Below are 15,357 nucleotides of genomic sequence, written 5' to 3'. Positions count from 1 at the left end.
TGGATTTCTAAACAACAATCAAATTTGCATACTGATGCCAACACACAATCACCCGCATCACAAGTAATGACAGTAATTGTTAGCAGCAAGCAGTTGAATTTTCTTTCTCTCAATTGCCTCTGCTTCCTATCTCTAATCTAATCTTGCGTCTTGCATGAATGCCCACACAGGAATACGCACTTGCATGAATGCCCACACAGGAATACGCCCACACACACACACACACTCACATAGTCCTACCAAGCACATATTCAGGAAAACCCCTGCTGTACAATACAATTGTTGATGGATACAAGAATATAGTGTAAGGTGAGACGGCAATGTGAGTAACAGGTGAATGAGTCCCATGTGTTCTCTCTCTCTCTCTCTCTCTCTCTCTCACACACTCTTCTCTCGCTATCTGGCTGCCATGGTAACCCAGTACCTGTTTGTCGGAGTGGGTGGAGTGAAAGATTTTGGTGTGAAATATGTGCATTGAGATCACAGTAGATTTTGACAGTGTATAGATGGCCAGATATTGTTTTTTCTCCTCAATATTGTCTTTAAATGTTGCTGCCAGTTCATGCATTGTGCACTTAATTCCAGGCACACTGCACTGTGTGAAGCACTTTTTGTTGCATGCTTTGAAGTGTTGTTTGGAATATGATTCACCAAGAAAAATAACCAATAACTTTCAAAACTTAAATTGTATTATTCTTTTGTCTCATACAGTATGTGTATTCTTAAGTAGGCCTTATGTACTCTTAAAAGGTATGTGTGTGTGTGTTTTCATAACAATGTAACATTTTGTAGTATCATTGTGCCCAGTGAGAGAACGTTGCAAAAGTTATTTTGTTACAAAAATGCATAATTTCACTGGAAATACGTACAGGAAGTAATCCTTAAAAAGCACCTATTTAGTTAAGTTTCCTATATGAAATTATATTTTCTGACTAGAATAATAAAGTAAAATAATAAAGCCTAGGGTTTAGTCTGTTTGGTTTGATGGATTATGAGGTTATGATGGTGAATGGATGCTGGTGCTGTTTGAACAAACTAGACAAGTTATCTTTATTGATCTGCACTCCCATGTGTATTTAACATTTCAGTTCACTGTGTTTGGACACAATAGAAGAATTAATTAATGGGGAAAACACCACCATGTCAGGATTTTAGACTATTAGTATCAGTAGCTATCAGTAGCTATCAGCTATCAGTATATTTGTCCAGTGTTATCTCTAAGTTACAGCTAAGGCATGCATGTTAATTGAAAAGTGTTTTGTAGGGGCATGAAGAACACATTCCTGAGTAGTTGTCACTGTTTCAGAATAAAGTGTACAGGACACAGGAGGCAATGATTGTCCTGTGGTTAACACAGAAGGGTGATGTCACTTTAATGTATTTGATCAGTGAGTGAGTGGGTGTACTGTTGCTTAGGCCTCCAACACTCTGTGAGTGCATTAGTACATACACCCAGTAGTGATGATCAATCGGTCGGAGTCCTCCACGAGATCCATAGTCGACCGTATGCCCAATGATTTCCTGCCAGCCTTTTAATGTATCTATAGGACAGGTCGATGCTTCCGTGGGAAGAATTCTATATTTTTGTGTGATGAACTACTTAATCATCTCCATTGGTCAGTTCAGTGAGGAAATCCATATCCATTTTCCTTTTGTCTTTTATTGGCGGTGCACTTTTCAAGTCATCAAAAAGCAGCAGGGGAAGGGAGCCCAGATTAATGGGTTGACTTCAGTTTGGCATACTTTGATACTAATTAAAGCTTTCTGAGACTAATTTACTAGTTCATTACCCTTGCCTGGAGTAGCAATATGTAGGCATTTACCCAAGTCATTTTCTGAAGACAATGCAGGGCCTTGGGTTGTCAGAAGAGCATTTCTTGCAAAGAGCACTCAGTTTCTGTCTCACACTGTCTCTTACTTGTGTTTCAACCCGTCTGCCTAGCTTTGCCTTCATAAGCTCTAACTTAGTCTTTTCTCCTTCTTCTGCCTTTTCAGCCATTTATTACTTATTTTCCCTCCGCCTGCCTGGATTCAGTCCATCTCTTTCTCTCTGGCGCGCCACCTTGCTCTCTTCGTAACTGTCCCAGCCTCCCTTTCTATTTCCAACCTTCATGCCAGTTTTTTTCCTCTTTTTTATCGTTCTCTACAGAGTGTTTTTTTGTCAGTGGAGGACTGCTGTGGTACATATTTATACAGTTGGAAGGCAAACACCAAATGGCTCTGAAATGAGTCGAGGGGGCTGCTGATACAGTGTCACTGCTATTTTTGTCAGCCTGCGTCCTCCATAAGGATGGGATCTGATAAGGGCGACACACAGTTGTTGGTTTCATTGACGAGTCGTATTTCATGGCCACAGCAATGTGTACACACACACACACGCACACACAAACACACACACACACACACACACACACACACACACACACACACACACACACACACACACACACACACACACACACACACACACACACACACACACACATCAGCCCTGACACGCTATACTCCAGTGGCTCAGCATACATTAAATCCCAAGATGCTGGTATGAGGTATTTCAGGCATCTCTCTCTCTCTCTCTCTCTCTCTCTCTCTCTCTCTCTCTCTCTCTCTCTCCCTCTCTCTCTTTCTCTTCCTGTCTATATGCACTATAGGGAGCTGCAGCATATGTCTCACTAGACTGTCATGAGAAAAGATACTTTGATAAAAGCTAATTGGTGCATAATAATAATATTCATAATACTCTCTAACGGAGGCGCAACATAGTTATAGCACATTTTTTACTTGATTATGATATGCCGTTTTGTGTCACAAAGCAGAATAAATCATTAGCTAGCCAGCATGTGTCATTGACATACAAAATAAATTAAAAAACGTGACAGTTTGACATATTGTGAAGTTTGATTTATTGATGATTCTATCCCCCAGCAACACTGCATAGAAGTGGTAGGGGTGCATGTAAGTTACACTAGGTTGGGCTATTCTGGGCAAAGCTGATTTAAATTTAAATTTTCAATGTAACAATTATTACAATTGTAACAATTGTTGCATGTGTAAAGGCTTGTATAGGCACACATGCTTACTTAAGTCTTCTCCTGTTATTGATTAGTCACTGTCTTCTGGAAGTTGCCTGACAGTTGTGCAGATGTGACACTATTTGGTTTGCACTCACTATTTGGTCTCACTATTGGATGTGATACTGACTCATCAAGTGAAAGGCTATAGTTCTCATTAACTTTAATACAAAAGTAAAGGAGATCAATCAACTTGGCTTGATTGCTGATATAACTGAGTGATCAGCAAATGGTGGACATTGATCTAGTGCAGTGTTTTGTTTCTCCACTCTCATTGGTGTGTCAGTGAAGTGTAGTATTGTGAGGATACATTGTTTCACTTTCCCTAAGTTAATTGCCTCTTGTAGATAGGCCAAATAATGAATGACTCTCACAATATTAGTTTGATGATAAACATATAATGTATTTATTGAATTAATTTCCTCAGTGTCCTTCAGAATTATGTTTTTCACACTCTTTTAATTTTCCAGGTGTACCTATCATTTCTTTTTGGGGTTATATCATACTTAGTTTACAGTATGTAAATATGATAGTGGTGGATGGAGTCCAAAATACACATGGAATGTTCAGCACCATTTCTGAAGATCTATCTCAGCATCTGCTGAATCTGTCCTATTTTTTCCCCTTTAGCTTATACTATCTGAGCTATTTGCCTTGATATGAACTGTACCTCTGGCTGTTTTTCTTTTAGTTTTCTTATGTGTACCTCATCATAAAAAAGCCTATTACTATTAACCTTCTTCCCATTTTTCTAATTTCTCTCAGAGCCTTTAAAGTGGATGGCTGGATTTAAACTCAGCTTTGATAAGACATGCTTACGGTTAGCAGCACTCATGATGATAGAGGCAAAACTCTCTTTTTGAGAACATTATTGTAGTTCAAGGAAATATATTTTTCCATAGAAAACTCCATAGAAATGTCTTTCATCTCTCTATTGTGTGTGTGTGTGTGTGTGTGTGTGTATGTGTGTATGTTTATGAGATTTGTTTGCCTGAGGAAACAAACAGATGTTACTGTGATGTAAAACCACACTTTGCTGCTCAATTTCATGTCCTTTGTGCAACAACGCACGCGTTAGTAATGGCAGCAGACGTGTGTCTTAAAATGTCAGTCTGACGGTCCAATCCCTGAGTGACAACACAATATGGCTTTGGACCCTCAACTCCCCAAACTTAAAAAAAAAAACAGAGATGCAGACATCCTCCCACCAAAAATATCTCAGGCCATGTTAGCTAGGACACTGAAGTTATGTTTCAGTGTTGACATAATTAAAAATTGATTAAAGACAGATTTAGTAATTTGTAGACAGTCATCAAAGGCGATCTGTGCTTTGCTTTGCGTCCATGTGTGTGTAGCAAAAAGAGGGGAAATGGAGGGTAAAAGGAATTGGTTTGAATTTGTTTCAGAGCTGGGAAATTATGCATAATTTTGCTGACGTGCTGTCGGAGGCGAGGATGGGGGCTTGAAGGATGTTGATGATGGCGGCAGCACGGCAGCAGGCGCTAGCTACCGATGCTGCCAGTGCACTTTAGCCCTCTGCTGTCTTTCATCCCCGCATGCTTGACAACGCCGCACTTTGAAATTGAAATGATGTGAAAATGTAATGCGCTGGCAAATTAGTCCGTTTGCCGTCCCCACACACGACAGGCCCCTCTTTGAACATCCCCGCTCTCCCTCTCTGTCATTCCTCGGAGGAGCCCTGGTCTCTGTGGCATGCCCGGAGACTTGCCAGCCAAGCCGCATCGGCTGCACTGAGACCTGGCAAAGCTGGCCTGCTTCCTAATGTCAGATTACTGTTAATCACCGCAGCAAAGAGCTGTTGTGCTTGAAGAGTTTAATAAGTCTGCTAAGATGGCACGCTGGACTGGGAGGCTACAGGGGGTACGCTAAGGGACAGAAACACACACACACACACACACACACACACACACACACACACACACACACACACACACACACACACACCAATATACATTTCACAGTTCTCTCACTGTATGATTTATAATTTTCTGAATCTTACCTGATAGTGATGGTATTTTATTTCTATTTCCTTTTTTTTGTTGCCATATTTTTGTGCAAATGTAGATTCTGCCGTCCACTGGTGGTGCCTGAAGGCATGCCGAGTTGAAACAAGCCACCTCTGTTTCCCCTTCGCCTTTCCCACTTCCCCCTCCTCCTCTCCCTCAGTGCCAAAACCCAGACCATAGACTGTGAGAAAGAGACAGGGGGAGTAGAGGGAAAGAGAGCAAGGCACCATTGCTGAAAGTGTGTCTAATACATGTGTCAAAGCCCTCCAATCTCGGGTTTTCTTTCTCATTAAAGGCTGTCCGGAGTTCAGAGAAAATAAATTAATTTCAGCAGACAGATCTTGGAGAGTGTCACATTTACTGTAAGCTTAATAAGCAACTCTACTCTCAAATTTATTTATTTTATTCCACTCAGAAGTGTGGATGCCGTTGCAGGATTATTATAAGGGGGGTGGGGGTGGGGGGGTACAGATTTGCAGATATGCTAATGCAACCCATCCTCAGTCCAGATCAATCAGAGCGCATACTCCGCAACATTCTTTCATACAAAAGATATTACAGAGGAGATACAATGCACATAAAAAACGACACTCAGAATGACCTCAACTTTTTTCCAGAGGAGAGAAGAAGATGTCCTTGAAACAAAGAAAGACGAGCATGCTTTATAGAGGAGTTTTTAAAGAACTGCCTCAGAGATGGAGGGGCTGAGGAGGTGGTGTTTGTCAGAAGCCATATTAATCTAAGTGTATTAGTCATGCCCTTGTGGACTTAACAGTGGCAGCTGGCCATCTCCTATCGGTTTGGTCACCACTGGACATCACTGTGATGTAATACCAATGCGTTTTAATATCTCTGATATATTGTGCTTCTGCCTGTACCAGAAGGCTTTATTGAAATCAATATTTGCCTTCAGAAAGTAATTTGTTCTTCTCAAGCAGTCTCCCTCTCTTTCTCTCTCCCTCTTTCTTTATCTACCATGTGTGTGTGCACACTATCCTACACCACATGCAATCAAGATAGAGTCTATACATTTCCATCCATCTGAGCCGCCGTGGGTGGAAGGATCCCACTGAACAAAACTCAACCAGAAAGAGAGAGAAGGAGAGCACACTAGGGGAGAGGGAAGATGGAGCGAAATGTCTGCTCCGTGGAATGCTCCTCTTCCGATTGACCTGCTCTGCTCTCTCTATCAAACGCTTCCCTCCGTCTCCGCCCCACCCACCTGTTTCCCGACAGGAAGAGGGCTCATTATGAGGTTTGTCATCTCGGCAGTGTCACGCCGCACAGCTCTGACGGCTCCTAATGAAACCTTCCCCGTGCTACCTGCCTTTAAGTCCCCCATCTCCACTCGACCCTAATGAGCCACGGACTCCTCACAGTCTGAGCCCACGGTGACATTTTGGTCCCCCATTTCCCCTTGCACTCCTGCCTGGGTCTTTGGAAGGCAAAGAGGGGGAAAAAAGCTGTTAGCTGTTGGCGTTAGCTGTTGATATTTCAGGACCCGCGTTAGTTCCCCTTTCAGGTGGCAGCAAATAACCCCCTCTCCTTAGAAAGGAGAATGTCAGCCATGTTTTTGAAAAGTGAATCAAATATTCATGAAACGCCTAGCGAGAGTTCCACATCAGGGTAGATGCTTATTTTTCTTCTTTATATATCTGGATGCAAAGCTGCAGTGTTTTTTATTCATTAGAAAAAAAACATTCTAGTATTGCCATGTAATATTCATGCTGTCAACGGCCTGAATTAGTTTTACAGAGAGGAGTGATCTTTTGAAGCCATCGTCTGTATCGCTTCTGTGGTACAAAACCTCCTTGCGACGACAGCACTGCGAGGACTTGAAAGGCTTGTACACACATCCGTGTCATGTAGAACGGCTGCTTGGGGAGTCAGGAGTCAGTGCGCTTTTGACAAGCCTCCCGTGCTGAACACACAACCATTGTGTGGCATCATTCAGAGGAAATGGCACCTCATCTACAGGGAGAATACCTGGTTTGGCCATGTAAAGCATTGGGTTAATGTCCTGAGTCAGAGTTAAGGGACAGGCAAATCAAATGGCATTTATTTCTTGAAATATCTCTTTTTTTCTCTCATGATTTTTTTGTTGAAAATGTCTCTCTCTCTCTCTCTCACACACACACACACACATACTTGTTTTCCTGTCTTTCTGTCATGCACTCCTTCCTCTCACTCTTCTGTCTGTCCTCCCTGTCCGTGCATCTTGCTCTCTCTCTCTCTCTGTCTCTCCCAGGCTTGACTGCTAGTGTGTAGCGTTAAGATGCCTTGCTCCATGGGAACAGGAGGTGAGAGAGCTATGTGGCTGCTTGTGAAAAAGCTTTTAGTTCCATATTCCGTGGATGGCCGCCCTGGGCGTGTTACCGTGGAGATCTGTGAGAATCCTTGTTGTAGGCAGGCATGTGGAAAACACGGCTCCTTATAGATCTACACTCTGGATGGAAGATGTGTTTTGTGTGTATGGCCAGAGGATATTCTTCTTGTCTGAATGGCTATGCATGGGTGTTTATGTTATTGTGTGCCTCTGACTGGCCACTTAGTTTCGGTTGCTGTAGGCTATTTTCTTTTTAAACTTCAGATATAATAATAATTGTGTATTTCTCCCTTTTTTGCAATTCAGGTCAAAAGTGTTAAGTGTACATCTTTGTCATATTGCATTGCTGGAGCCGTGTCAGCTAGTCGTGTTAGCTTGTAAGTGGTAAATAATAAATTGAGTAGAACTTTGACATTACTATTCCCAGGAAGCAGTCAAACTACACACCATTAGTGCATCAATCTGTTTTTACCAAAAAATTCACCCTGAACAGACATATCTTAAAATAGTCCTCATTTTGATGCACTGCAACAGTTGAATTTGTAATTGCAATCAACAAGCGTACACTATTGGACTCCTTTTTTCCATTTTCAGGCATCAGCTTTTTGATCTGCACCATTCTCCATTTTGTTGTACACTTATTTGAGCAACCTAATGCTACTGATTGCCACAGTACAAGACGCTCTTTGCTCTTTTACTACCATCTAGTGTGTGTGTGTGTGTGTTTGTGTGTGTGTGTGTGTGTGTGTGTGTGTGTGTGTGTGTGTGTGTGTGTGTATGTGTGTGTGTGTGTGTGTGCGTGTGTGTGTGTGCCCCCGTGCGTGGGCTGGGAGAGGGGTTCATAATTGCATCAGCTGTTTCTAAACATGTTCTGGCCCTGGTAATGCATACTCTATCTCAGGTGCCAGCTGGTCCTGAGTCATCCATTTAAAAGATCTAGTGCTCCCTCTCCCCAGTCACTGAGTGGATTAGCCAAGCCCCCAGAGTAAAATGTTTCTCCAGAGGACCAAGAAAACATTTCTCTGGGGTCCTGGCACAGTGTTTGATTGGTCAGATCAGCATTTATCGAACTCCGCAGCAAAGGCTGTAGACCTCGGCTATGCTCTCTGGCTCCCAGTGTAATAGTTTCCCCTCATATCACCTCTCCCAACCCACAGTTCACATACAAGTGACACTTTTAAGTGATGGCATTTTCAACCATCTCAAGGTTTTTTCTAATAGCATTTAGTTAAAAAAGTAGAGTATACCAGCTAGTGTTTATTGGTGATGGTGATGGTGATGTGTTTCCATTTACATCTGGTCTCTCCACATTTATGATGAAGAAAGTGTCGATGTACCCAATCTGAAATCAATTGCGCACCCAGTGTTAATTACCCGGCTTGCGGGCTGCTCACGGGCATTGTGGTGTGTCAGGATGCTGAGGTCTGAGGCAGGCTGCGGAATTGACTGTACTTAGACTGTTCCCTGCATTACTGAGTGCTCAAGCATGAAGTTGCAGTTTGTCAGTCAGAGGTGTAAACAAAATCTATATTAATGGCAAAAGGAGAAGTGTGCGTGCGCGTGTGTGTATGTGTCTGCATGCATGCATGCGTGCGTTTATGTGTGTGAATGTGTGTGTGTGTGTGTGTGCGCGCTTGCGTGTGTGTGTGTGTGTATGTGTGTGTGTGTGTGTGTGTGTGTCTGCTATTGTATCCTCTTTCTTATGGCAGCTGTGGAAAGAGTGAGGATTTCATTTTTCTCCACACATCATTATGTCCATCTCTGTCTCCTGCGCCTCCGTGCCTTTGAAAGGTACCAGAGCGCCCACAGCAAGGTTAAGTCAAAAAGCAAAAGCAGAAGGATTCAGAGGAACCCATGCAGTGAGACTGAAAGTGGGTGGGAAAGTGTGTGTGTGTGTGTGTGTAGGGGGGTGGTTGGAGGAGAGGTAGAAAAAGAGTCCCACAGAGAGAGATTGGCTGAGGCAGACTGAGCAGGGTGAGAGGTCAGAGGCCCGTGCCGCAGGATTCCATTGCCCCGCACTTGTGCTTATGGACAGGTGGAGAGGAGACAGGTGTGCCCCTTGAACCTCCGCGCCCCTCCACCTCTGCCCTCCTCCTGCCCAGCACACAGAGGTGCAGCAGCAGCATGGAGAGTCAGAGTGGGGCGTCCAGCTGTCCATCCATCCAGCCATCTATCCATCAGAAATCCTGCAGAGATGCGAGGGGAGGGTGCTTTTTGTGTGTGTCAGTGTGTGTTTGTGTGCTGTTTGTTTTTCTGTCTCTCTCTCTCTTTCTCTCTCTCTCTCTCTGTGTGTGTCAGTGTGTGTGTTTGTGTGCTGTTTGTTTCTCTGTCTCTTTCTCTCTCTCTCTCTGTCTCTGTGTGTGTGTGTCAGTGTGTGTTTGTGTGCTGTTTGTTTCTCTCTCTCTCTCCCTCTCTCTGTGTGTGTGTGTGTGTTTGTGTGTGTGTGTGATAGATAGGATACCTGGCTGAATGCATCTGAGAGGGGGAGGGGGGGGAGAGAGAGTAAGAGCAGCAGTGGAAGAGTGAGGGTACTTATCACAGTTGGAGAGAGGACACCCAACCACAGGTTAAGCTACTGTGCCCTCATTCTGAACCAGCCTTGAAACTTCTCATGCCTGTGTGTGTGCACTGTTACAACCACTGGATCTCTCAGAGGGAAAAGTCTCTTCAGCCCTTCTTTCTTCTGTTCACATGACTCTCAGTACCCACATGCTATTTCTCAACAAACAATGTGTGCAACAGCATTTCTTGCATTCTGACCGGAATGGCTGTTTGGCTGAATGTATTCTTGATCATTGCAAATGTTGGAAAAATTGCAAGTGTAGGAAGAAGTCCTGAATGCATCCCTCACACGCTCATGAGAATGTGATTGCATACTGTACCTCTGCACACTCAACTATGGATTTTAAAGATGGCTGTTAACCTATAGTGCTAGTCCTGGCAAATATGTCATAGTATAAAACAATATGTACAACCTCTGTTATGGCCCTTATTGCAATAGCTTCAGCACTATTTCTAAGCCTGTTATGCTGCCAAGAAAACCTGTGATAAGACATACACACACACACACTGCAAAATATTGTGTTAAAGAAAACATAACTTGTCTCATTGTGGTTTGCACATGTCTCTCTCTGTCTGAAAGCAGAAGTTACCATATGCTGTCTGTTTGTGTCCTAAATGTAAGGTACAGACTGGGGGGGTGGGGGGGGGGCGCTGCTTTTCACACATAGGTGGTGTAGGAGGTCAGACTAGAGGTGTTTTGCCCCATCCAAAGATAACGAACGCAGCACTCAAAGCAATTATGCATAGATAAAAATCTGTTTCTGTAATGAGGGACTAACACTGGGAGACCACCAGGAGAGAGATTGAGGTCATTTTCATTATAGCTGGGGTTATTGTGTGGGCTTATTTGTTTTACTCGTTTGGCAGGGGAGATGTCTTCTGTTGTGCCAAGCTGTAGGAAGGAGTTTGCTCCATGGAAACTTCTTGTATATTTATACTTTTGTACATTCTTTTAATGAGTGCATGATATAGTATATTATAAAACAGTTCAGTGGTTCCAAATAGTTTTGTCTTTTTGATGTCTGTTTTAAGATTGAACAATCTTTAGGATTTAGTTTAACCAACCAAACTATAATCAGATCAAACTGATATCTAATCAAGTGTTTGCAAAATGTGTGTTGATTAGATGTACTGTATGCTACTGTACCTTGCTTAGCATATTTTAAGTTAGGCTACTTGTCAATTGAATGTGCTGTTTAATTACTGATGTATTCATCTTTCAGAGAAAAGTCATCAGAAGACGCCAAACCCAGCTGTATGAAAACAATAATCATGCTGTTAACGTTGATTGTTCCCTCCACAATACTGACTGCCATTCTCTCCTCCAGCTCAGCCTGTCTCCCTGCACCTGTGTGACACACACAAGGCGGGGGACAAAATGAAAAGAAACAGTGTTGCCATAATCTGTTGGAGTAGTCTCTACTCAATGCATGCTGCCTCACACACCTGCCGCCCCCCCTCCTCTCCCATGCACCAGGTCATATTGTGGAGGATCAGTGCTATTCAACGCCTTGCATGGCTCTGAACACACTGTGTATTTGGCTGCAAAAAGCTCCCACTTGGCATAATTTAAGACCAGTCCTGCACACACCTCAGGCTCTGATGCCTAGCTCTCTCTCACGGACGCTCAGTCTTCCTTTTCTCTCTCTCTTTCTCTCTCTTCATTGGTGTCTGTCACACTCCTTTCTGCTTTGCATGCATACAGTAGGAGGTCCTGCATGATGGCTTCTGCTTTTTGAATAATAATGTCCATGTTGTGAGCTCATTTATTTTGTTTGTATTTCTATATGTGTGACTGTGTGTCCATGTGTATCTAAGTGTGGCTGTGTGGGAGTATGTCTGAGAGTCTATGTTTGTGTATAGTTTTTAAACAAAGAAAACATTAAGACAGGAACAGTGATTATACAGTATAGCAACCTTTGCCACGTTGCTTGTGCTATGGTTTGCTGATGACAAAATAAACATAGCTAGTGAACTGCTATATATGAACTGCCCACGTGTTTGGAGCCAACTCATACACCTGTGTTTTATTTTCATTTGGGCAGGTTGGCTATGTAATGAATTTAGACCTTATTATAAACACAAAACAAGTGTACATAGCTGAGATTTTTTTGATATAGGCCTAACCATACTGTGTTGGTTTTGCCAAAATATGCTCACATTTTCTAAAATCTTTGCTATATGTGATAAAATTATATATAAAAAAGTATAATATAGCATGATGCAATCTTAAAGGTAATTCTGTACATTATGATTGACTGACACATTAATGTATGCAATGAATATGCCATTTTTATGTAGTTCTGAATATTTTTAACATTTTGGGGCTGTTTAGGTCTTGGGTCTTTGTAACAGTCTGCCAGTGACCAGTGATACCGTCTTTTGATATTTACTCATTGACCCCATTTCAAAATACGGTAAAAAGCTTGCAAGCAAAAAAAAGTTTTTGCAACCTTTTTTTTTCTTCTGAAGGGGCTTCAGTTGAACCACTAGAGTTTTCTTCTTTGTTTCTTTGCAGGAACAATCCTCTGTAGATACTTTATAGAAGCCAGACCCACATTTGTTGAATAATTTAATTGTTTAGATCTCCTCTTTTTTGGTCTTTAAGATAAACGCTCATACAAGAGAAAAAGACGAAAGTGAAAGTTCTTTGTCTTTGAAGCACTTTTTTATTGAAAGGCTTGTGTGTTCTTGTATTCTGTTTCCTCCATCTTCTCCATTCTTGATCCTAGGTCCCCTTACAAAGAAACAGAGTGATGATTTAGGTGATAATGACGGTGCAGAGGACGAAGGTATTTTTTTTGATGCAAAACTGATATGCATGAAAGGAAACCCTTTCCAGTTTTTTCTTCTTTGTTTTTCTTAAATTTTCTTGTCCTTTTTTTGAAAGTGAAGATTCTTTTTCTTCCTAGTTTTTGGCTGGATGTGTTTTGTCTTTTTTGCTTGATGTTTTCAGAGTATGTTCAATGTTTCCCGTCATTCCAAAATTGCTTAAATGTTAATAACCCACCATAGGTTTTTGCCTGACTTCTCCTTTTGTTTTGTTTATTTTTAACATACTGCATCCCACCTACTTAAACAATAATACTGATTATTATTAACCCCACTGCCAACTCTTAACACATTTTTGCATGATTTTTAACCCCTCTGCTTTTTGACAACTACTTATGTAGTCTTACTTTGTAGCCTGTACATCAGTGCTAACATCAATAAATAGTTTAATCATAGACAGTTTTTTTGGCGCAGCCAGTAAGTTTCCTACGCAACATAGTCTGTTCCTGGATCTGATGAAAACATCCCCATTGGAATAATAGAAATAGATTTGTTGCTATTAAATATAAGACTCATCACAAGCAGTATCTAATATACATATCACAAATTACTATGCTGTCATAGCGACAGTATTATTAGGATAGCTTACGTGACTTCATTAGAGCATTTTCTCCTCAGTCCTAAAGACAGCACAGAGACTTAATATGGACAATCTCCAGTATGATCTCATGAAATAAGCACCAATTAGGGTAAATGTAACAGGGAATGAGGCAGCTGTCTTTGATCTGCACATCAAAAGATTAGAACCATGCAGACACACAGAAAGCCCCGCCAACCGTCATGCGTTGACTTATAAAGAATTCAGGGCAAACAAACAATCCTCTTAACTTCAGAAGACAATATGCCATGAGACTTGTGCTCCGTGAACTCATTGAGAGGCAGCCACGTCCCACGGCAGAGCTTTACAAGTCTAAACTGTTCCACATACTTAACCCCCCCCCCCCCCCCGACCCCACAGGAGCTGAGCATTACAACTCGGTAAACAGCAGGACATTTGCCCCACTGTGTTCTCACAACCTTGGATTTTTCAGTGTGTTTTTCCAAGCTCTTTTGCCACCCAGTTTTTGATTTACTCGATGGACTATCATTTTTCAAGCAAACTTTCTGGAATTACCTCTGCTCTTCACTATGAACATTTCATCTCCTCCCCATTCTTAATCTGAAGGAGCCTCATGATGGAACAGATACTTTTTCCCTGGAATGAACACCACTTTAAATGGAAGTCAAACACAAAGGCACAAACAATATCTGATGCTGATGGGCAATAATATAATGTGTTCCCCTAAGCAAATTGAATGGAAGCAGTTCAAGGATCTGTTGCTGAGGATATCTTGAAATGACACTGGAATTGCAGTTGTGCTCCATTGGTTTCAACCAGTCTGGAAATCTTTATTTATCAAGGTTTCTTCAGGTGCACACAAGGTCAGATGTCACCCACATCTCAGAGAGATGGAGATGGCTGGGGAGAATGGCACACACAGACAATAGTGGGGATGTGCCATCTCATTCTTACAAGAAGCACAGAGGAACTGGTATCCCTAAACAATTATCAGTGATCAGCCCAATCCAGGGATCAAGAGTGGCTGGCTATGACACAATGCTGTGGGAGGCACTGATTGGGTTTGGGCCTTAGCTCCAGTACCGTCCCATTGTCTTGATGGTTTGGCGCCTAAAGTGTGTACACCAGCAGAATGACATCCGTTCAGACTGGGAAATTATTTTCATATCGCAACAAAATTGGAATGCACCCATCATCACACCAAGTTCCTAGTAAACTCACATGGCAAATGTAACCGTAAACCGTAAACACAATCTCCGTGCACACATACTGAGCAGCTGTACACACTCACACAAGCACATCACAAATGCCTTACTGCTTACTGACGTTCGTTCCTCTGAGATGTCTGATGTGCAGTACTTGTCAACAACTTTGATGCGAGAACGATTTTTTCTGGCCTCTAAGCAGATGTTAAAATGCATGGAGCCTCAGTATTATTCTTATTGATCAAGGAAGTTTTGAGACACAGACATTAAATCGTAATATATACAATATCAAAAGGCCCTTTTTATGCTGTTGCGGCCTCAGCCCTTACAGAACAAAAAAGGAACAACGGAGTATTAATTTCTTTGAAGAATTTCATGTCTGTCATTATCTGGCATTAGACTCCCAGATCATTGCTGTGCCAGTTTACGGGCTCGTGTGAGTCCCGTTGCTCAGCTGTGATTCAATTAATTCATCAAAGTGAATGGAAGATGTGAAGACTCAGATATGTGATTTTGGGAGGGAAGAGAGGGAGAATTCAGCCCTCATATTCTGTAGGTTAATAATCCTGAGTTTCACTCTCATCACTCTGTCTCTCTCTCTCTCTCCTGACTCCTTTCTTGTTTTCTCCCAGCCTGGTTGACCAATTTCTAACTCTTTATTTATGTTTTTCTCTCATTCTCTGTTTTCTCCCTTATGTCTTTAGAGTGATTCTAGACTACTCACCACACACACACACACACACACACACACACACACACACACACACACACATCT

At 42.1% G+C, this 15,357-nt stretch overlaps 1 protein-coding gene across 8 annotated transcripts in view; it reads left to right on the top strand.

The window, feature by feature from the left end:
- Positions 1 to 15,357, top strand: part of nlgn1 (neuroligin 1) — a 142,097-nt gene that overhangs the window by 28,424 nt on the left and 98,316 nt on the right. For 2 of the 8 annotated variants that reach the window (XM_076276110.1, XM_076276119.1), the window contains one exon: positions 12,719 to 12,778. The exons of 1 other annotated variant lie outside the window; for it this stretch is intronic. In XM_076276110.1, coding sequence (XP_076132225.1) covers positions 12,719 to 12,778 — 60 coding nt within the window. Of the gene's footprint in view, positions 1 to 486; positions 499 to 5,286; positions 5,302 to 5,693; positions 5,754 to 12,718; positions 12,779 to 15,357 lie in introns of all 8 variants that reach the window. 5 more of the 8 variants (XM_076276160.1, XM_076276169.1, XM_076276141.1 and 2 more) reach the window with 5 other exon arrangements.

This window comes from Alosa pseudoharengus, unplaced genomic scaffold (genome assembly GCF_046254945.1).
Source record: "Alosa pseudoharengus isolate Yale_2024_CS ecotype anadromous, Long Island Sound unplaced genomic scaffold, YU_APseudo_1.1 YU_APseudo_1.1_scf_11, whole genome shotgun sequence".
NCBI classification, from domain to species: Eukaryota; Metazoa; Chordata; class Actinopteri; order Clupeiformes; family Clupeidae; genus Alosa; species Alosa pseudoharengus.
This window is presented reverse-complemented; position numbering and strand designations above follow the sequence as displayed.